Here is a 24,374-nt window from a genome sequence, read left to right as displayed (position 1 = left end):
TTTTGAACAATGAACAATATGTTTCATTTTTTTTCCGTAAGGACCGATAGGTCATATTGCTCGGACTCTTCAACAATGCTGCAACACCTGTGTCGGATCCTCCAAAAGTATACTACTTTTGGAGGATCCAACACACACACCTGCCAATATCTTTGAAGAGTCTAAGCAACATAACAACAACAACATATCCACTGTAATCCCACAAGTGAGGTCTGCGGAGGGTAAAGCGTACTCAGTCCTAGTAAGAGTCCGTTTCCGATAGACTATCTCCATCAGTCTCTATCAGCAATCAAAGCAAGAGGAGATCATTTAGTACAAGGGATATGTCCAATCTACCTAATAATAATGTTGGTTTTTTAAAAGACAAGCATCAAAAAAAGATTGAAAATATCTCTGAATGGATTGAAATGACTGTCAATAATTTTATTAGCTTTGAATAGCCACCATAAACTCATAATCTGCTTAATTTGAAATTCAACAACTCAAACAACTTAACCAAAATTCAACTTCATCTCAAACTAAACAACTTATTTTGCGAATGCAGTAACTAAAAGCAAATTTCAACGGTGAAGTTATTCAATAATATGTGATATGAAAGCTTCCATATCCTTGCGTGCAAGTCCTCCGCTCCTAACAGAGTTTTTCATCTGTTTGCTCAATTTCACTGCCCTTTGCCTCATCTCTTCCCCTTCTACCGTACCCATCAACGTCTTGACAGATTTCTCAATGGTTGATGCTGTTATCAGTTCATTGCGGTGAGACCAACTCTTGACAGCGATTCCAATCTTCAACATATTCGTTAGGAATACAGCGTTAAATGGCTGATCGTAACTGATTGGCCAAGTTGCTACAGGTACTCCTTTGCTAATGCTCTCGATACATGAATTCCATCCACAGTGAGTCATAAATCCACCCGTAGATAAATGCCCCAATATTTCCAACTGTGGTGCCCAATTAACCACTATTCCTCTTCCTTCCACTCTCTCTTCAAACCCTTTTGGTAATTCAATCTTTACGTCTTTCTCTTTAAGTTTCTCCGAGTTATCTCCTTTTCTTAGTACCCAAATAAATCTGTGATTACTCTGTTCTAAACCCAGAGCAATCTCATTGATTTGCTCCTGTGATAATGTAGTCGTTGATCCAAATGACACGAATATCACTGAGCTGGCCTCTTGCTTGTCGAGAAATTCTAGACATTGATCATGACGCGGAGTGATGTTAGAGTTTGATTCTAGCAGCATATGAAATGGTCCAAAAGCCCATAACGGCTTGCCTTTTGCTTTCGCAAGTAAATCTGGGTACTTACCTTCCATTTCTCTACACGAGTTTATGATTTCTCCGGAGTAATGTATATCCTTGTCATCAAGCTCCATTTGGAAACAATATTTCTCATGTGCCTCCAGTAATGGAAACTCATCCTGCATTTCCTTGATAAACTTGACGTGATCATCGTCATCATCAACTAAGTCAGGAATCGTTTGTTTGATGGATGAATATCTGCTAAAAGTCGATCCTGTATGGAACATGTAACTTTTGACATTCGACAATGTATTTACTTCCAATATTTGTTCACTCATTATAAGGTCATGAACAATGACTAACTTTTTTGCTTTTGTAGAGAGTTGAACACATATTTCATTAATAGGCTTTGTTAGTTTTTCCAGGAACACTAGAATCGGAGGCTCTCCATCGCGAACATCATTTTCTGTTGGAGCTGAAGGTCTCAAAAGGTCTTCGAAATGGATGTTTGAGGCCCCGGGACTACCTTTGAGACGAAGTTTCAAATCTCGGTTCATATCAACAAATGAGATGAAGTGTACTGGTATGTTATGGGACGCGATGAAACGAGAGAGATCTAAGAGGTTATTGAGATGGCTGTAATCATAAAATGGTACCATGGCCACAATGACTTCATTGGTAGCAGCCATAGCAACAAAAAGGAGAAAGAACTTTGAGAAAAAATGAGTTATGGACAATACAAACAGGGATGCAACATACTAATAAATACCAAAGATAATGTAGAAAAAAACAAATATAATATTGGACCATTTTTTAGAACCATATATTGGAATTTTGAACATGTTTTTATTTTGTTGTAAGTTTAAATAGGGAAAAGGGTCAGAAGAACCCCTCGACTTTGCTATTTAGAGCTGATATATATTTTGTTATGAAAGTGACTTATATATACATATACCCTTTCTTCTAACGAAATTAAAAAAAATCATTTTAATTACATCCTAGTCCCTCCATTTCAAATTAATTGAATTGTCGAGGTGTTTCACGTCCTCTAAGAAAAAAAGATTCAGACGTGAATTAGGTATAACTTTTTATTTTTATCCTTATTAATTATTGTCAAATTCATGATTAAAATAACTAAGCATTAGTTAATAAACTAATGGAGGGTAAAATTGGAAGAACATTCTATAAGTAGTCTAGAAAATTGAACAATTAAATTATTTGAAAAATGAATAACATCTTAACTATTCAATTAATTTGAAATGGAGAGAGTAGGTGTAATTTGGTGTGTCCAGATACGTCTGGATATATATCTCGGGTTACATGTGGTTAAAATTAGGTGTAATTTATTCTAGATACATTGTATCCAAGTGAAATCACATGTATCCGAGATATAGAACAAATCTCGTTTGCGTCCTTCCCATCTCGCTCGTTACTCTCATACATATTTGGTATCCCTTATACATATAAATCACAACAGATAATTTGTATGTATCTAGGATACATAACAATTAACAAAATCTCGTTGTCCCCCTTTCTATTTTAGTGTATCTACTAGCAAAAATACATGTCTCTTGGTGTATCTTCCTCAATAGATGGTAGAACACTCTTAATCAGTTATAATTACGTAATATTTTGAAGGTATAGGTAGTAATAGTATATATATTAGCGGAGTATGTCTAATTACATAGTTTCTCCAGTTACTTATGTATAACTTTAGGTCTTGAATAATAATTTGACGAATAAATAATTACTCATGAAAAAATATGATATGTCAAAAATGATATTGGTTAGTTCAGTTTTACTTGTTCACTTTGGACTTTGCATGTCCTTAAAAATAATGATTAATACAAATATTAATTAATATATAATTTTAGATCTTAATAATGCTAAGCATATTTCGAATCATGCAAGGACTTAAAAATTTATTTTTTTTATATGGAAAGGATCGATGAATCAATTCATTATTCAATGAGTTTCTAGTTTCACACCTACTTGCTTTTGACAGCTTTTTTTTTTTTATATATTTTTTTTACCAATTTGCACTCAAGATCTATTGCTTTAATTAATTATTTTTAAACAAGTTGACTGTTTAAATATTTTTACATGATTGATTAATCTAATATAACTTTAAAAAAAAATCTACATTTGTATTACCCCACCTAGAAAAGTTAGGTGTCACATTAATTGATGAAAATGACATTAAATAATTAATTCAGATGAATGAATTTTGTTCATACGATTTAGCTCAGCAACAACCAAAGAAGATAAGATAAGGTAAAATCAATTTTGCATCTATTATTATGTGATGGGTAGATATGGGAAGTTAGTTAGGTAAATAATATTTTCATATATATATATATATATATATATATATATTAATAATGATATGATTGATAAAAAAAAATAATCAAAGAATATATATATATATATATATATATATATATATGAAAGTCAAATAAGTAATTAAATAAAATAATCAAGCAAAATGTGCTTAAGCAAAATAAAAAGGTATTATTCCACTAAAATCAAAAGAACTCATCAGTTTGTGCGCACTTCATCTAATTGGTTGTTCGGTATATCAGATATATATGACATAATTTCTAAGAATAAGTTGTTTATAAAAAAGGTATTTTTGTTATTTTACATTTTTATCTCGAGATAAGTTATTACAAAATAAGTATTAACAACTTATCGTAGTCATAATTATTAATCCTGAGATAAGTTATCCCGCACTTTATAACCAAACAAAGAATGATGAGTAGTAAAAACTTATTTCGGGATTATTTATCTTATATCCATCACACCAGACGACCCTGATATCATCAATATGGTCCAAGGACAACTTCATTCTCTTCTTCCTGGCTATGTTCACCTTGCAAAGAGAACAAATATTTTCAGTAGTAGAGATTGAACTGCACTCATGCCTCTCGCGCATCAAGTTGACCGTTCCGCCTTACGTAAGCAATGCCATTCAGCCATTAACTTCTTCTTTACATTCATTGTGTTTGTACCAAATGCAGGCCATTGTAGAGTTCAGAATCAGTGATTCAAGTGTGAAAGTCTCGGCAGGTGTTTCCTGGTATGCCTCACAAATCTACTTGTTTTGAACAATGAACAATATGTTTCATTTTGTGTCTTACGTGTATTATGTCATATAGGATACGCGTGTCTATTTGTTCAATTTTAAACAAGTTTAACTGCTTACTAATGCACACTCAAAGTTGGAGCGCATAGTTATCTGCTGAACCAAGTTAAGGATCATGTTTATGTATTATGTCTGTTTTTTTCGTAAGAATCAAATAGGTTAAGTTGCTCGGACTCTCTAATGATGCAACACTTGTATTAGATCCTCCGAAAATTCACTACTTTTGGAAGATCCAACACACAATTGTCGAGATCTTTGAAGACTTTGAGCAACATAGCAACAACGTTTTCGATATACAAACTTCAACGGCTGCAGGAGCACGCTTTCTATTAGACAAATAACCTTGGTCGACATAGAGACGTGACAGAACTATCTCTTTACGCCTCTTCTCATTAAGGAATAACGACTTGGATGTGAAATGGGTTTTGGAGGTCAGAGTAAAACGTATATTCAATCTTTGAGAGGTAGTTAGAAGCCGTTTCCAATAGACCCTTTGGCTCAAGGAAAATGGAAATATTAACCTCACTATCTTCATCAAGTTTCCATTAGCAATCAAATCAATAGAAGATAGGGCAACAAAGAAGGATTGAAAATGTCTCTCAATAGATTGAAATGACTTTCAATAATTTTATTAAGCGTTGAAGGACTTACAATAGACATCATAAACACATAATTTGAAATTTAAAACAATCTTAAATATCAAACTTATTTTGCTAAAAATTACTATTGCATAACAACGTAACTAAAAGCAAACTTCAACGGTGAAGTTATTCAATTATATGTGATATGAATGATTCCATGGCCTCGCGTGCAAGTCCTCCGTGGCTAACAGAGTTTTTGATCTTTTTGCTCAATTCCATTGCCGTTTGCCTCATTTCTTCCCCTTCTATGGTACTCGTCAATGTCTCGATAGATTTCTCTATGGTTGATGCTTTTACCAATTCATCGCGGTGAGACCAACACTTGACAGTGATTCCAATCTCCAACAAATTAGTTACAAGTATAGCGTTAAATGGCTGATCGAAACTGATTGGCCTAGTAGCTATAGGTACTCCCATGTTAATGCTCTCGATACATGAATTCCATCCACAGTGACTCATAAACCCCCCTGTCGATGAATGTCCCAAGAATTCTAATTGTGTTGCCCAATTAACCATTATTCCTCTTCCTTCCACTCTTACTTCAAACCCTTCGGGTAATTCAATCTTTACGACTTTATCTTTAAGTTTCTCCGCGTTATCTCCTTTTCTTAGTACCCAAATAAATCTACGGTTGCTCTGTTCTAAACCCAGAGCAATCTCATTGACTTGCTCTTGTGATAACGTAGTCGTTGATCCAGATGAGATGAGTATCACCGAGTTAACATCTTGTTTGATTCGAGAAATTCTAGGCATTGATCATAACGCAGAGTGATGTTGCTTGATCGCGATCATTTTTTTGCGTTGGAGATGAAGGTCTCAACAGGTTATCGAAATAGATGTTTGAAGCTCTTACATCACCTTGAACGCGAAGTTTCAAATATTCGTTAACATTAGCAAAACAGAGGAAATGTACTTGTAATTTCATTTTTAACTGAGATCGCCCTATGATGAGAAATATATATATATTTTTATTTGTCTTGAATGAGCTTTTCTAACTTTCGATATTTATTTTTGTAATCGATTAAACCTAATATAGCTTGATTTTTTTTACAACGTATGCTTCATAAAAAGTATAATTGATATGAATGATTATATTGTATCGACAACTAAGCATAGGACCAACCAAAGAAGATAAGGTAAGATGCACCATGCCACTCATTTCATGAACATTTATAATAAAAAGATATGATGTGATATGTAAATCTAGGATAAGTTAATTAAATATTAGTTTCGTTTTATATTACTTGATTTATATAAATGATATTTTCATATATAAATAAATAATGATACTTTTCTTTTGAGCTAAGGGTGTATCGAAAATATTTTTTCTGCTTCACGGGGGGGGGGGGGGGGGGTAATGTGTGTCTTTTTTATTGTAATACTGGCGAAATTACAATGAATATGTCGTTGTAATAAAAATTTGTGATGCTAAGTGTTCCATTATGAGGAAAATGTGTGATGCATGTGTTAAGCTCATGTAGCTATCTACCTTTGCGGAATTCCGTTTTTAATCCTCGAGAGTAGTATATAAGAATCTTGTTCAATTTCTAAATACGTGCAATTTTTTTTTTAACTGAGATTACCTTTTGATGCAATATATGTTTTTGTTAACGAGAGAAAGGAGACTGAGATGTAGTTTGGACATGTGAATAGGAGATATGTGGATGTACTACTAAGGAGGTGTAAGAGGTTGGCTATTGTAGGATTTACGAGGGGTAGAAGTAAGTCGAAGAAACACTAGGTAGAGCTGATGAAACAGAACATGATACATTTCCATCTTACTGATGACATGACCATAAATACGAAGATATAGAGATTGGGAATTAGGGTAGAAGGGTAGTAAAGTAACTGAGTGTTGTCATACTTTTATGTGGGATGGGCGAGGCGTAAGTCCCTTCTTGTTTCTTCATTTGCTTTGTGTATCTTGTCATTTTATTGTCATTATTTTCATTTTTATCTTGTTTTGTCTACATTTCTTTTGAGATGAAGATATATCGAAATCAATTTCTCCACCCAGTGAAGGTAAGATATGGTCTCCATACATCCTTCGCCCCCAGATCTCACCTATAAAATTACACAAAATATGTTATTATATTGTTGTTGTTGGGACGACCCTTTCTAACTTCTAATTTTCGTTCGATGTTCGTTGCTTTAGCTAATTATCTTTTAAATAACTTGAGGATAAATATAGAAAAAAAAAGAGAAGACAGTTGGACCATTTATAACCAATGAAATTTTGAATCAGATTTAAGAGTACAAAGTTGAATAACTATTTTATTCCTATATTAAATTAAAACCATATATTACTAACCATTTAATTACTAATAAATTATTAAAAAGTAATTATATCATATTATACTAATACTAAATATAAACTCTCCAATAAAAGCGAAAATATATTGAGTCAAGATGTAAAGCTCCCTCAGAAAAAATACCCTTTAAATACTATTCCTCCCGTTTCATTTTTTATGACATTGTTTGACTTTGACATGTTTTTAAGAAAAGAAGGAAAATATTTAAAATTTGTAGTCTAAAACATTTGTATGGTTGTAAGTCATTTCATTAAGAATAAAACAGATATTTTAAAGTTAAATTATTTTTAAGAGACAAGTATCAAAAACACGCCTAAACTATACATTTTTTTTTGTGTTTCATACCTAAGCTATTGAAAGTTTGAATTTCATACCTAAACTGTCACTTTTTAGTTTGAGAAACACATCTCTCTCTTTTATACCACTCTCATCATAGTATGTGTAATACACACTCTCTCTCTCTTTTATTTTAGGCTTAAGTCATATACCACCCCTCAAAGATGTCCGCATAATTCACTTAGACACCTCAACTGAGATTTGTACCTGTTGAACACCTAAATTGTTCAAAACATGTACCTATTAGACACAAAATGCTGATATGGCAAAAACTGTTTATTGCACTTCCCTGAAGCGCGTGAAAAGACTTAAAATAGTGTCTTTTTCATTTTTTTTTACATTTTTTCTTCTTTTATTGACACTTGGCATTATAAATAACTTAAAAAATATTTTCTTCTTTATTTACATTTTTTTCAAAAAAGAAAACATCTCACTCCCTATCTATCATCTTCTTCATAATTTAGTTTACAAAACTTTCTTCATTTTAGCTCTAACACAGTTTTTTTTCTTTTTTATATACAAAAAATTTATATTTTCCAAATATGAAGATAAATGAAAATTAACTATAAAGATTCAGATTTGAAAGAAAGTCTTAGTATGATTTATTTCAAATCTCATAAAAACAAGGAACAAGTATGAAGAAGATGAAAAAAGATAAATGATTTTTACGTATAAAAATAGTTACCCGAGAATTATTTATCACAATTTTTGAACAAAGATTTTTACTCAAATTCATATGTGGTAATTAAATTTATCAAAAATGATATAAAATTTTTTGAAAGAAATAATTTTGAAGCTATCAATTTCATTTTGTCATCGACGTAGAGTTGAATAATCGCCAACAAAAGTTTCTTCACTCTTAGTATATAAAAAAAAATTAATCTTGAAGTTATTTGAAAAGAATAAGATTTTTTAATTTGAGAAAGAATGTGTTTTGGAAAGAAGATGAAGATGAAAGGGGGTTGCAGTGGGGTGGGGTAAGGTGGGGTAGAATAGGTTGACATTTTCATTTTTTTTTCTTTTTTAAAAATTAGATATTAAATGTGTGTTTTTTTTTTTATAATTTTTGGGCCCAATGCCAAATGTTATTTTTTTTAATTAGACATGTTGCCACATCACAGCAAGTGTATCACACACTCTTTACATTTTTTGTTGATTATCAAAAAATGTCTAATAGAAACGATTATTATATAGGTAAAAGTGTTCAATTGGTACACTATTAGTTAAAGTGTCTAAGTGAATTATGCGGACAACATTAAGGGGCCGCTGATGACTTAAGTCTTTATTTTAAAAAATTTCCACATCACACTGCACATTGACAAAACATTCAACCTTGACAAAATATAAATAAATTATTATTATTAGTTAAATTAAAAATTAAAAAACTATTATAAAAAATAATATTTTCTTTATAAAATAAAATATAAAATATTTTTCTTACCCCACACAATTTTTTAAAGTTTTTTATTTTCTTTGAATTTCTTTTATAAAATATTTCATTTTTACTTCATCTCCTCCCCCTCCTCAATACTAATTTAGATATTATTTTATTTTCTTAAAAATATAATTCTACCATGCCACTTAACCCTCTGCTTTTAATTTTTTTACCAAGTGTTTAGATATACATATAGAAAATAGTTTTACTTGTTTATTTTATATTCGGTACACTATTAAAAAAAAAATTCTAAAAATATATGTACCGTGCATATCTAACACAAAATAAGAAAAACGTAAAAAAATAAAAATTAGGAGCGAAAAATTAAATAGGATGGGATAATTTTTTTTAAATAAAATAATATCAATTTCTATCGGGAGGGGCGGGGGGGGGGGGGGGGGGAGGATGGAATATGAAATATGAAAATTTTAAAAATATTGTATAAACAAATGATTTTTTTATAAAAAAAAGGATGGTGTTGTTGCGGGGAAGGGGGGTACGTGGAGGATGTTGGAGTGAGATAAGAAAAATAATTTAATTTTTTATTTGGATATTAATCTTTAATTTTTAATTAATATTAATTTTTTATTATTTAATTTTTATCTAGATAAAATATTTTATCTATGTGGAATGCCATGTGTCGAAGTTTTTTCATATAAAAGAGAGAGTGCATTACACACACTACTGAGGTGTGTTTCTCAAACTAAAAGTGATAGTTTAGGTATGAAACTCACACTTTCAATAGTTTGTATGAAACTAAAAAAAAAACAGAATTGTTTAGGTATATATTTGACACTTATCTCTATTATTAACTATAGTAAAATGTCATTTTTTGAAACGGATAAAAAATAAATAAAAGGAAAAATGACAGATATATCACCTTTAAGTTTTCTTATTACCATTATTCCCTATTAGTTTTATAAGTTCTCAAGATTTCTCATTTTCACACATCAGATTAATGTATCAGCGCATCAAATTAATGTATCATATTTAAAATATACATCAGATTAGTGTATTATATATAAGATGTAATGTATCTTACTTAACGATTAATGTATCTCGCGCATCAGATTAATATATGAGCGTTTATATTATTGTATTATTTTGAGGGATTTCTGTAATTATAAGTTTATATCAGATAAATGATAATTTTATCTTAAAAGTATGTAATTTTTGTCTTTTGGCCAAAAAAATAACAAGTAAAATGAAACGGAGAGACATAAACTTTTAGTTAGCCCATCATCCTAAATCAATACTCTACACGTTGGAATATAATAACCATAGCCCCCCCACCAAATTCTAATAACCAAAACCCCACATTTCTTGTCTATATTAACGTAGAATGATAAATACTAGTAAATAATTATTATTATTCTAATAAAATCAAACCCCACATATCTTGTCTTCATTAAAATAGAATTGATAAATACTAATAATTGCTATAATTTTAATAACTAAAACCCCACATTTCTGGTCTCTATTAACATAGAATAATATATACCAATAATTGTTATGGTAAGTGATATTTGTAACTTGCTTAGTTTCATTTGTAAGTAATTAAATTGTTTATAATGCATAGTAGAATCAGGAAAAAATCTTTTGGTCATAAAATTTTGACAGAATTGATATCTTATCTATGTTATTTTGTTTTTTTGAACAATTTTACCTTTTTAATTTTTATTTATGTTATTTTATCTTTTTGAACAATTTTACTTTTTTAAACTTTTATTTATGTTATTTTATCTTTTTGAACAATTTTAGCTTTTTAACTTTAGTACTCTTTCGGTTCCTATTTACTTGTCCATATTTTCCTTTTATATCTGTTCTTATTTACTTGTCGATTATAACAAAAATTAAGAAAGGACAATAATTTTTTTCCTAATATGTCCTTGTTTAATTTTAGAAAATTTCTAGTACTACTAAGTTGTAATGCATGCTTTTTGGAATCAGAAGATACATTTATTATACTTGGGGAGTTGCATAATCTTTTAAGTTAAAGGTAAAATTGTAACTAACTTATGATAATAATTGATGTCTTAATATACGTGTCACTTCTAGAGTGAACAACTAAATAGAGACAGAGGATGTACATTTTAACTATAAAATAGAAAAAAAGATCAATTTATTTTAAAATAAAAAAATTATAATTACACGTATCAATGACATGATTAATTAATTAATGTGTACTCTTTGCTAATTTTGAGAAACAGCCTTGTTTATTGCACCCTTATGCTTTAATCAAGATGTTATCTTGGAGATTGAGATTAGTCCACTCTAATTTGTACTTTATTGGTTTATTTTTAATTATCATGTTAAGTTCTTCGAAAGTCAATTTCACTAGTTTTTAAAATTAAAATTAGATTACGTTAATTTAATATTTAAATAAAAAAATTAGATATTCAAAAACTATAAAAAAAAATGCTATAAATTATATTTTTTCATAAATCAACATGATTAAAAAAAATTCATTAACTTAAGAAATTGATTCAATCTAATTTGTCATTAATTTGGTTAAATAAATTTGAAGATTAAATCATTGTTAGTGAAATTTCTCATAAACTTTTAGTCATTACTTAGAAATTATAATGAATTTGTTCCGAAATAACCACACAATTTTATATTATAATTCTGGTAATTCGTTAAGGACTTATGACAAGCAATATTAGTTATTCAATCTTTTATTCTAAATAAAAATACATATTATTTAGTAGAGTTTTATATTACAAAATAGACATATTATTAATTTACATGAAAAACTTAGCTTCTGATTAATTATTAATATAATATTACATATTTGTTATTTAATATCAATATAACTCACCGCTAAATCAACACACAAAGCCAGATCTCTGTGATTTGTTGAGTTAAAAATAATAATATATAGGAGTATTTAAATTGATTTCTCCACATGATGAGGATCTAATTATCATAATGGTTCAACTTGTAAGATAGGATATGATAAAAAGGACAAACATCAAATCATTTTCAGATTTGTGAATTTAAAATTATTTTTTTAAAAAAATATTCAAGTCAAATTGAGTTAATAATTCAATATTTTTTTTAATATTATATACGTAAATCTTTTGAAATGTGTCCAATCAATGCTAAAAGCCATAATTATCAAAATTATTGAAATAAACTATTTGATTTGTCTATATACAAGTCTAGCCCCTCATATTAAACCAAAATTCTTGGAATATAGTCCCTCATTTATTGGCTTGCATTAACATGTGGAAATAACTACAACCGTCCATATTCTAATACTCCGTCCGTCCAGTATTATTTATAGTCAAACTATAAAAAATTTTATTAACATTTTAAGATGTATTTTTTCATCATATTAATATGCAAAAAACTGTAATTTATAGTACTTTTCATATAGTTTTAGAATATCTAATTTTTTTATTTAAAATATCGAATTAATGTGATTTAATTTACCTTTGAAAATTAATCAAATTGATTCGATAAGCGCAACATGACAAATATTTTCGGACGGAGAGAGTGAACAAATTTTTTTGTTATATTGACATGTTTTCTAGTAATTATAACCCTCCAATACATGTTTTAGCTTTTTAGTAAGCAAAAATTAGTTTGATGAGTGTTTTTGACAAATAATTATTAATTTTAGTAATATTTTTTTATTTATTATTATTTAGAGTAATACTATGTTGATTTGTAATATTTATTAAAAGTGAATTAAGTATACAATATATATATGTATTATAACTGCTTTGAAAAATATATTATGCTTGTTTAGTAAGAAGCTGACACATTGTCTTATGAATGTATTAAAAATGTGTGATAAATGTATTATCCATTAATAAAACTTGTATATATGTGAATAATAAATTGTTCTTTATAATATGAATAAAAAATGTATTATAAATGTATTAAGAGTGATCAAGTGAATTTTTTTTTATTACTATAAATAATGAATGTTTTTAATTTATAGTATATTTATGTAAGGTTCTATAGTAATTACACTATAAAATTGGGCTTTGGGTCACTTTGGACTTAAGTCAAGTATATTATTGCTTAATTTTTTTTTTCAATAAATGGGCACGGCCCAATTAGGGATAGCAATGGAGCGGATAGAAGCTTAACCCATAGAATTTTAATCTGCGCCGCTTAACATTTTTTCTATTCTTAACCCGCCCAGCAAAAACCCGCCCCACTTATGTTATATCGATTTTTTTCTTTTCTTTATTATATTATTTGCTGAAACAGTACACAAATTTAACATTTTATATCTTTTTTAATAGTGAAGATCTAGAGTAATTATATTTTTAATTGTTGTTTTGTTAAAACACACCAATTAAACAGTCTGTACACCTCTAGCTGGTTATATATCATAACTAAATTCTACTTTGTTTACAAATCATTTCAATTAAATTTTCTGAACTAAATTTGAGTACTTCTTTCAAAATTAAATTAAAAGTGAGAGAAAAATATTTCAACTCGTCACCCGCTCCGCCTGCTAAATTTCTTTAAAAAATTATTTCAACCCGTCTCATAACTACCACACATAAGGTTAAACCCGCCAGACATAGACTTAGACCTGCCCGGCCCCGCTCCATTGTCATTTCTAGGCCCAATGCTTTTGATTAAAAGAAAAAAAGACACTAAAATTAATAAAGTCGCATAACGTCTAAAAATTGGCCTTTAAATACGAAAATATGACATAACAATGGTGGGAATATTTGTAATGTTTCCCCAACATATTAGGGAGGTCGTCATGAAGTTGGCTCATAAATGTGAAAAAAATGTCTTAAAATGGTGGGACTATACGAGGTGCTCCTCTAACTCATTACAAATAGGAGGTTCTCATAAAGTTTTTTTTTTTTTTAAAAAAAATATTGATATCATGACTAATACACACGAAAAAATCAAGAAAGCCGCACAATTTTTAAAATTTGCTCGTAAATGTGAAAATATGTCTTAAAATGGTGAGACTATACGTAATGTTTTCCCAACTCATTACGAAAATTCTCATAAAAGGATTTTAGAAGAAATTTTCTAGTGCCCAAGGCGCTAGATCCATGGCTAATACACACAAAAAATCAAGGAAGTCTCATAATTTCTAAAAGCTGGCTTGTAAATACAAAAATATCTCTTAAAAAGGTGAAACTATATGTAATACTCCCCCAACTCATTAAGGAGGTACTAATAATTTTTTTTCAAAATAAAACTTTCGGGTGCTTCAAGGCGCAAGATCCATAGTCTAATACACGTGAAAGAGTTGGCTCATTGATTTGAAAATATACCTTAAAATGGTGGGACTATATGAAAATGTTCTTCCAACTTATTATGGAAGTCCTCTTAAAGTTATTTCAAAAAAAATATCGGATGTCAAAGGCCCTAGATTCATAGGTTAATCATATATTATTATAAGCATGAAGCTCAAAACTTAAAAGTTGAATTACCATTTTATCCCTCTAATAAATTAATTTTTTTTATAATTTTCATATATATAATCTTCTTATTCTCATTCCATAATCTTGACCTTTCAAATTTCTAACATAAATGTAAATAAAAATAAAAATTAGTAATTATTCCTTATAGAGAAGAAATTAAAGTAGATTCATGTATCTTTAAAATTAAATTTCATCTCTATCTTTTTTTATATTTATTTTAATAATAATTCATGTGACTTTTCATATTTCCATAATTTTGTTCTATAAATTTAACTTTTTGAAGAAAATTTTTTATTTACCACTCCTATAATTCTTGTGTGTAGGAACTCTAAACATGTGAAATAATATCACAATTTGAGGTGAAAGTTGTGAGATTCCCTTCTGTAGTCACGAGAATAGACAAGAATTCAAATTACTGAAGCATCGGAGCTTGGTGTGTTAGTTCTATACTTATTTGTAGTAAGAATTATAATAAGACTTTTTTGTCTCTATTCATATAGTTGAATTCTTGATTTATTAGCAAGTTGCTCTAAATTCATATTTGTATTTTGTATGCTCAAATATTCAGTTTTACTATAGAGACAAAAATAAAATGAAATGTCTAATTATCTTTCTCATTTGTACCTTTTCTTTTTTTCTTTTTGCTTCGTACTTATAATTTTACATATACATTAATTTTCATCTTTAAGAATGAATTTGATAAAATAGGATGTTTATTCTTTTCTTTTCTTTTTATGGAAAAAAAAGGTGAAACATATAATATTAGAATAATGTTGGATAAGTTATGTATGAAGAGAAAATTAAATTTTATATAAAAATAGTAGTTATTCATAAATATTCTGATTTTCAAAATATAAATAATAAGAGTTTTTACATCATACTTTTAAATATTTATAGTTAACTAATTAGTTTAAAGTGTTTGTGGATTAAAATTTAATACAATACTTTAAACACATTCATTATAATTATCAGGAGATTCAAAAGGCAAAATAAAAAAGTTGAAAGGATTTGTTTTCTTTTTACTCAAAGTTAATCTTACACTATTTCTTCTAACATTATTCTACCAATAAAACGGAACTATCGAGAAATTTAATTTAGATAGTTGTTATTTTTCCTTTTTGCTTTGAAAACTTATTTTTTGAATTATAAACGAAGTTTATTTTATTAATTTCTCATATTATTATCTTGATGCATTTATTTGGAGGTTAGAAAATTGGAGTGTCACAATTAGTAGTAAAATAAAGTAAGAAATCTGGAGTGTCACAATTAGTAGTAAAATAAAGTATGAAATCTCAATTAAACATATTTTATTATTTAGTAATATTATCTTTTAAGAAATAATACACTCATGGGTTGCACGCTCAGAAACTAGTACACACTAAAAACACCAAAGTTGCATGATTCCTAAAAGTTGACTCTTTAATAAAATGGTGAGACTATATTTGATAATCCCCAACTCATTATGAAGCTCCTCATAAAGTTTTCCGAAAAAAAAATTTTCTGCTGCCCCAAAGGCACAAGATGCATGACTAATACACAAGAAAAATACAAGTCAAATTTTCCCTTCTATTTGAATCAAGAGAAAACAAAATGATGTAAGTACAAAACTGTTTGGGCAGCAAACAAATCAACCCAAGTAAGAAAAATTAATCAACACACGAGATATCAAATTTAACGTGAAAACCCTCTTTGGTGTGAAGAGTAAGGCCAAAGCTTCACTAAAATCAACAAGAGTTACAAAAATGTTATCCAAAAATGGTCACTAACAAAGTGCCTAACAATAAATCAATATGGCAATTTGAAATTGATTGTTAGGGCTTGTGAGAAAAAATCAGCTCAATCGGATAAGAAATAAATCGAGAATCGCGATTTGAAATTGATTGTTAGGTCTTGTGAGAAAATTTGCACTCTCTCACTATTCTCTATGTGGCTGTTCTCAATCTCCTGTGATTCTTCTAAAATAATACCTAAAAGAAAGTCTTACATATGCAACATAATATTGGTTGGGGTTATGGACAAAAGTGGGCTAATCAAATTTGGGCTAAATTTATCCAAAAAAAAAAGAATGAGATACACAATCTTGGACTTTTTATTTATCCAAGTGTTACACTCTGAGCTAAGACAAGTGATGTATGTGTTAAGTGCATGTAATGATTTCGAACCTTGCAAGGAGTTTAAGTGAAAAGGTTTGAGGGGTCGACTCATTATTCCTTGAATTTCTATTTCTTTACTATAAAAATCTTGTTGAATTCATAAACACATGCTATTCTATTTTCAACTGAGATCATCTTCTCATGCAAAATATATTTTTGTTAGATGAGAACCGAGATTAAGATAGTTTGGACATGTGAATATGAGATGTATGGAATGTGGCTACACCACAAAGGAGTTGTAATATGTTGTCTATCGCCGGTTTTAGAAGAGGTAGAAGTAAGCCGAAGAAACAGCAGGGGAGGTAATTTGACAGAACATGATATATCTTTTATCTTACTGACAATAGGAGGGGGTTTTAACCGAACTAAGCAATTATATAAAGCCATTCACCAAAATAATATGTTTTTCTAAAATTTTACAGAACTAGTATAAACGTATTCCACAGTAACGTTTTAAGATATATTTTATTTTTTAAAAGTTGATGGCGTCAGATTGATATACGTTATTCACAGTAACGTTTTACTCCTAAAACGTCCTAAAACGTTACTGAAAATAACGTTTTAGGAGTAAAACGTTACTTACAGTAATGTATATTAACCTAATGCTGTTATTTTTTTAAAAAAAATATATACCCTAAAACGTTACCGTGAAATACGTTTATAGTATTTTTGTAAAATTTTAGAAAAAAATATTACTTTAGTAAATTGTTTTTATATAATGGCTTAGTTTGGTTAAAAATTCCAACAGGACCATAGATAAGAATACATAAAAGTCGAGAATTAGGATAGAAGAGCCGTAAAATATTTGAGTATTGACATACTTTTTATGTGGGATAGGCAAGGGGTCAATCCCTTCGTCTAATCTTCTCTTTATTCAATGTAGTATTGTTTCTTATTAGCTTAGTATTTTATTCTTCACTTATCACAACTACTTATTGCTTTCATTTGCTCTTTGTATCTTGTAATTTTGTAATCGTTGTTTCCCTTTTTATCGTTTTGTCGGAATTTTTTTTTGAGACGGGGATCTGCCGAAACCATTTTACCTACCCTGCAAAGGTAGGGGTAGGGTTTGCGTACATCCTTTCCTCCTAGACCTCACTTGTAGAATTACACCAGATATGTTATTATATTATTGTTGTTGGGACGACCCTTTATAACTTCCAATTTTCATTCGGTGTCCATTGCTTTAACTAATTATCTTTTAAATAACTTATTACCAACACGGGATGGTTGGGATCTCTTCACCCTTAAATCGAGATCACGGGTTTGAATCTTGGATATAGAAAAATTCAATGGGGAGTGTTGGCCCCAAAATGGGCCTTACTATGTAAAGATACGGATATAGTGGACCTTCAATACGGATACCGAACACCAGATGTAAAATCAAAAGGAATATCTTTTAAATAACTTAATTATATAAATATTTTTCACACGATCGATCGATCTATGTAACTTAAACTCTTTCTACATTTGTATTTTCCCACCTAAAAGAGTTACTGCCACATTCATTTGATGAAAGTGCTGAGCTATTCTTATCCTCATTTTGATCCTCATCGAATCATCCTTGTACGTTGCGGTTTAACCATTTGATATTCGAAATTTGTTGGTTCGATTACTTCGACCTAACTTCACTTAGTCTAAAAATAAAGCTAGCGATATCGCGATGGTTTTCTTGTTTTTCTTCTTAGCTGTGTGTCTAAATGACACCCCAATGAAGTTATTTGGTGATACAGGATATGAAAGATCCAATTTCTTTGCGTGCATCTCCTCCGCGGCTAACAGAATTCCTGATCTTATTGCTCAACTCTACTGCCCTTTGCCTCATTTCGATCCCTTCTGTCGTTCCCATCAACTTGTTAACAGCTTTCTCAATGGTTGATGCTGTCACCAATTCCTCTCGACGTGCCCAACTCCTAACCGATGTTGCAATCTTCAGCAAGTTGGTTACAAAAACAGCGTTAAATGGTTGATCGTAATTGATTGGCCAAGCTGCTAAAGGCACTCCCATGCTAATGCTCTCGAGACAAGAATTCCATCCACAGTGACTCAAAAATCCACTACTCGATGTATGTCCCAAGATTTCCAATTGTGGTGCCCAATTTTTCACCACTAGTCCTCTTCCGTCCACTCGATCTTCAAACCCTTTTGGCAATTCAATCTTCTCATCATTCTCTTCAAAATTTTCAGTTTCCATCTTTTTATCTGCTTGTCTTAGTACCCAAATGAAGTTACGATTGCTCTGTTCTAAACCAAACGCGAGCTCATTGACTTGCTCTTGTGTTAAAGTAGTAGTCGTTCCAAACGAGACGTATATTACTGAGTTAACGTCTTGCTTGTCTAGAAATTCTATACACTCATTCTTCGTCATGTTGCTAGAGTCGCGTGATTCTAGCAACATATGAACTGGACCAACAGCCCAATACTGCCTGTCTGTTGTATGTGCAAGTAAATCCACGTACTTACTTTCGACTTCTCTGCACGAGTTGATGATATTTCCCGAGTTGAGCTTCCATTCATGTTCTTTTCTAACTCGCGGCTGCATAAGGTCCACAACATCTATCCAACAACGGAAATTCATCGTGCATTTGTTTGATCATTTTTTCATGATCATCATCATCATCATCAACAACTAAGTGATCAATACTTTGTCGGAGCCCAGAGTATATTGCAAAAGTTGAAATGGCGTGGAACTTATAAGACTCCACGTTCGGGATCAATGAATGAACATCCCTTATATGATCCATCATTATGGAATCATGAATTATAACCAATCTCTTCGCGTTGGTAGAGATATCAATACACGTTCTTCTAATAGGCTCGACGAGCTTTTTCATAAATATAACAATCGAAGGCAAACCATTACCCGCGTCAAGAGAAGAAGGTACCAAAAGGTCATGAAAATGGATGTTTGAGGCAGATAGCCCACCTTGGACGCGATGTTTCAAATCTTGGTTACGATCAGCAAGGCAGATGAAGTGTACTGGTATATTATGAGAAGTGATGAAACGAGCAACAACGTAGAGCTGATTGAGATGGCTAAAATCAGGAAATGGCACCATGGCTACAATCACTTCATCAAGGTGAACAACATTGTTTGATGAGTTTGTAGACATTGGAAGAAAATAAGAGAAGAACTGAGAAATGAATAAAGACGGTGTCAGTAATAAAGACTTTTGAATCTCGTGGTACTAAATATGTCGTATGTGATGTCTGATTTGTAGAAGGAAAGTAAGTCATTTGATATAGTCTTTAAAACTTTCCATAGAGTTGGCTACACAATTCAATTACCTATAAAGTAGTGGGCACACAATTCTATGACCTATAAAGGAGATAAAAAAGGTGTTTATATTCAAGTCTACCCAAACCTATTGGCAAAAAATAATACATAGTTAAGCTATGTTGCTTGGATTCTGCAAAAATGATACGTTTTGAAGGATCCGACACATAAACTTGGAGGAATTTTTGAAGGATCCAAACGACAACTATTATGAGTATAGAATCAAGGAATTCATCATGGCATAAAAAATAGGAGACTAAATAACCATTAATATCAAAAACATACTTCTGTATAGTCATTGTTGATTAAAAGTTTCAATTATACAAAACTTGAAACTTGATAACAAGATAAAAGATCTTTTCTTGGTTGATATGGTCAATTGTTGCAGATTCTTGAAATACAAACTTTCACAAGCCACTAATAATGATCAATTTAATAATTGAATCATGCAACGCAACCATTTTTCGTAAGAAGGACAAAAGTACTACTAAACTCAGGGGCGGAGCTAGGAGGGAGCAAGGGGGTATATTCGAATCCCGTTCAGCTGAAAGTAATGTGGTGTATACAAGAACAAAATTATCTTTTATGTATATACAGTATATGTTGAATCCCTTTGCTTCTTCGTGTAATTACTACTTTATTAGTTGAAAATCTTGGCTCGGACACTGATTGTCTCAACTCAAAAGCCATTATAAGCAAAACTTTGATAGCTGGATCACATCCAAAAGCAAGCCATCACCTGTCCACCAAATCAATGCACTGTTAGATTTTATATACTTATTGCCTATGTTGCTCGGACTCATCAAAAATGTCGACTTGTGCATGTAGGATCCTCCAAAAGTAGTGTCTTTCGAGGATATTGAATAGGAGTGCATGTCAGATCCTCCAAAAGTAGTGCATTTCTGGAGGATACTGACAAAGGTGACGCAACATTTTGGATAGTCCGAGCAACATAGATTCTCACGAGCACAATTTTTTTGTAGAAACACACACACAAACACAGATACACAGTAGTTAAAGAGAGTACTTCTGTTAGAGAATCTACAGATGGCTCATCTCTTGGAGAGGACTTGATATTTTTCCACGTTCTAATGTCGGATTGCATCAAATTTAGTTGCTCCTTGATCTCATATAACAACGTTAGCTGTTCGTGTCTGTTGGATTCTTGCCTCATACGTTGTCTATCAACTTCAGTTATCTCAAGCGTCGTCCTATTGACAGGACGAATCTCTGCTGTTTCTGAAACACTAGTGGTAGGAGAAGTAGCTTCACCTACTCTATGTAACTTGTCCTCATTCTGCATAGGTAGTAAATTAAGTTGCTCCTTAATGTCATGTAACAACATTATCTCTTTGTGTCTCTCTGTCTCTTGCCTCGTACCATGTCTCTCGACTTTCCTCGTACCATCTCTCTCGACTTCAGCTATCTCAAACTTCTTATTGACACGATGAATCTCTGCTGTTTCTGAAGCATTAGTCATTGGACAATTATTCAAATGCCTTATAGGTACTATATTTAGTTGCTCCTTCCTGTCATGTAGCAACATTAACTCTTTGTTTCTCTCGGGTTCTTGCCTCGTATCATGTCTCTCGACTTCAGCTATCTCAAACTTCTTATTGACATGACGAATCTCTGCTGTTTCCGAAGCATGAGTCATTGGACAATTTTTCAAATGCTTTATAGGTACTAAATTTAGTTGCTCCTTCCTGTCATGTAACAACATTAGCTCTTTGTGTCTGTTGGGTTCTTGCCTCGTACCTTGTCTCTCAACTTCAGTTTTCTTAAACGTGCTCCTATTGACACGACGAATCTCTTCTGTTTCTGAATCACTAGTCATTGGACAAACTTTCAAATGCTTTAAAGGTTCTAAATTTAGTTTCTCCTTAATGTCATGTAACATCATTAGCTCTTCGTGTTTATCGGGTTCTTGCCTCGTACCTTGTCTCTCGACTTCATCTATCTCAAACACCGTCCTATTGAAATGACGAATCTCTGCTGTTTCGGAAGCACTAGTTGTAGGACAAATATCCAAATGCTGCATAGGTATTAAATATTTCTTATGCCAATCAGTTTCATCTTTAACAAGCCTTTCAGCCTCCTTTCGGACAACAAAATCTTCATCTTTAATGGCTCGAGGGACTTCAAAGACATCAAGAACATTCGGAGGAGAAACAGATCGACTAGCAGCAGCTTCGTTATCTGATTTATTCACTCGATGCTGAACGATGTACGTTTCTTTAAATTGCTCCAAGAAATTGTTACAAGAGCTTCTTTTAGAAATTGGTAAACTAGACAATTTCGCGTAGTTATTAGCACCAGCAATCTGTTTCACTCTTTGTTCCAACTTTTCCATCTGCTCACAGTACACACTTATACTCCCAACCATTGGAACATCATTCATATCGCGTTTTGGACTGATATTTTCGTCTTTAAGATCATCCTTTTTCATGTTATCATCTTTCAATGGGATATTCGGAGTAGATTTACACCTCCCAATAGACTGAACAATCAATTTCCCTTCTAAATCCTCGAAATATTCGAGCTCACTATCATCAATATCGTCATCATAGCCCATACTCACGAGCTTATATCGATAATCTTGTGCCTGATGATCCAATTCATCTATCTTTATCTGTTTTTGATCAATAAGTTCTTGTAAAACACATAATGATTCTTCAGCATGACTCATTTTTTCTTCTACAAATCTCTTATACTGTTCTGCTTCCATTTCCTCTGCAGCCTTTTCACCTTGTAAACGTAAAATCATCGATAACGCCTCTGTTGCTGCAGTAGATGAGGCTTCACTTTCTTCATCCAACTCATTGTACAACTTCTCTATAAGTTGTTCTTGAAAACAAAGCATTTCTTGTAACGATTCTACGTCGAATCGAGACACTGCCTTGCCAATATCAGCCATCAAACGTAACAAAAAAAAAACAATCTTGTTTATATCTCTAATAGGTGATACAAAAATGTGTAATCAGATGAACATTCTTCGTCAAAAATTATACTATATGTATACAGGTCAAAATAACACCGTTAACAAAATTTCTGATTTCGCTAATACTACTATGTGAATCACCTAACAAAATGTATATAATTGCACTTAAATCATCCTATTGCACATTCAACAAGAAATTATCTAATAATTTACTAGACAAAAAAAAATCCAAATTTATTATTTTCAGGTATGAAGAAATTAAACCTCAAATATTTAAATTTATTTTCTAAGAAATCACAAAATTAACAAGAAAAAAAAGTTATTTAAGATAAAAAGAATTTGTGATTGTTGAATAAAGGATCAATGAAAATAGAAAAATCTCCACTAGAGGAAGATAATCAAATAGGCAAAGATAATATAAATTGATTTTCTTTCCTCTAGGGAGATTTTTCAGATCAAAAAAAAAATTGATTTTTTTTTATACTTTTTTCATGACAGTATTGTTTTTGATGTAATTTGTGTTTTACAAAATGAAAAGTAAAACAAATCCTCCATCATGAATCCGCATTTAGTGTTTACATCAAATTAAGTGATTTAAATATTAAATGCGAATAAGTTTTTTTTTTTCCTTTGTCTCTTCCAAATCCATAATTAATAGATTTGGGCAAATATATCATTACCTTGACTACTATGTTGTTGGATCTTTAAAACAAAATTAACGTGTGTGTCAGATACTCTAAAAGTAATACATGTTGGAGAATCTGACACGTATATATACGATAAGAATTTTGATGAGTCCAAGCAATATGGAAGAAAAATACTTATTTTGTTTTCCAAAAAGAAAAGAAAATTGTATTAATATGGAAGAATACATAAAGAAGACTATGTCTCCAAATTTAGAAAATTGTCATTCTTTTCGGAACAAACTAAAAATGAAACATTGCCACATAAACCGAAACAAATAGAGTACCTTTTGCTCTTAGTTTTCATGTGTTGTCTGACATCTATTTTGGAGTTTGATTAATACAGATTCACATGCCAGGACAATCTCACGATTTTGAGTAAAATGCTCTTTAATAGCCAAAGACGACTCCATTTTCAAAACTCGAACAAAGAGAGTATCCTTGCTTAAACACAATCTCACTTGGATGGATGATATAATGTACACTAATTTAGAAATTAGCATACAAACTTAATAAATTATTTTAGGTTACAAGTTCAAATCTCAATTATAATATTCATGCGTTTTTTAATTATTTTGTTAAAATTTATGACTTCGCCAATGAATTTAAATTAGTTTATGAAATATACATGGTAAGGCTAAAATTGGATTTAATTGTCTCAATCAAATGGTTTAAATAATTATTTTCCTTTCTTGATTTATCAAAATAGATAAATAATTAGGGACAACTATAAAAAGAAAAATAGACAAGTAATTAGGGACGGAGGTAATATTAATTAACTCGAATTTATAACTCGTT

At 30.7% G+C, this 24,374-nt stretch overlaps 2 protein-coding genes, 1 long non-coding RNA gene and 1 pseudogene across 3 annotated transcripts; 1 reads left to right on the top strand and 3 right to left on the bottom strand.

The window, feature by feature from the left end:
- Positions 1 to 398: 398 nt before the first annotated feature.
- On the bottom strand, positions 399 to 2,299 carry LOC101265706 (zeatin O-glucosyltransferase). The gene has a single exon (XM_004251696.5). The coding sequence runs from the start codon at positions 1,926 to 1,928 to the stop codon at positions 573 to 575; it is 1,356 nt and encodes a 451-aa protein (XP_004251744.1). The 5' UTR covers positions 1,929 to 2,299; the 3' UTR covers positions 399 to 572.
- A 1,607-nt stretch (positions 2,300 to 3,906) lies between these two features.
- Positions 3,907 to 6,007, top strand: LOC138340605 (uncharacterized). The gene is made up of 2 exons (XR_011213285.1): positions 3,907 to 4,489; positions 4,586 to 6,007. It is a non-coding gene; the product is annotated as an uncharacterized lncRNA (long non-coding RNA).
- Positions 6,008 to 17,439: 11,432 nt separating this feature from the next.
- On the bottom strand, positions 17,440 to 19,940 carry LOC101247108 (zeatin O-glucosyltransferase-like; annotated as a pseudogene).
- A 279-nt stretch (positions 19,941 to 20,219) lies between these two features.
- On the bottom strand, positions 20,220 to 23,224 carry LOC109119051 (uncharacterized). Its single transcript, XM_019211335.3, has 2 exons — positions 20,980 to 23,224; positions 20,220 to 20,691 (listed from the first exon to the last, which is right to left on the bottom strand). The coding sequence occupies exons 1-2, from the start codon at positions 22,867 to 22,869 to the stop codon at positions 20,668 to 20,670; spliced, it is 1,914 nt and encodes a 637-aa protein (XP_019066880.1). The 5' UTR covers positions 22,870 to 23,224; the 3' UTR covers positions 20,220 to 20,667.
- Between the last annotated feature and the right edge of the window lie 1,150 nt (positions 23,225 to 24,374).

This window comes from Solanum lycopersicum, chromosome 12, assembly GCF_036512215.1.
Source record: "Solanum lycopersicum chromosome 12, SLM_r2.1".
In the NCBI taxonomy this organism is placed as follows: domain Eukaryota; kingdom Viridiplantae; phylum Streptophyta; class Magnoliopsida; order Solanales; family Solanaceae; genus Solanum; species Solanum lycopersicum.
Note: the sequence above shows the minus strand (reverse complement) of the source record. Positions and strands in the feature narration are given on the sequence as shown.

Coding starts and splice junctions, on each gene's coding strand:
- LOC101265706 (XM_004251696.5), bottom strand. CDS start 1,928: ATGGCTGCTACCAATGAAGTCATTGTGGCCATGGTACCATTTTATGAT.
- LOC109119051 (XM_019211335.3), bottom strand. CDS start 22,869: ATGGCTGATATTGGCAAGGCAGTGTCTCGATTCGACGTAGAATCGTTA. Junction 20,692..20,979: donor CTGTAGATTCTCTAACAGAA/GTACTCTCTTTA, acceptor TTTGGTGGACAG/GTGATGGCTTGCTTTTGGAT.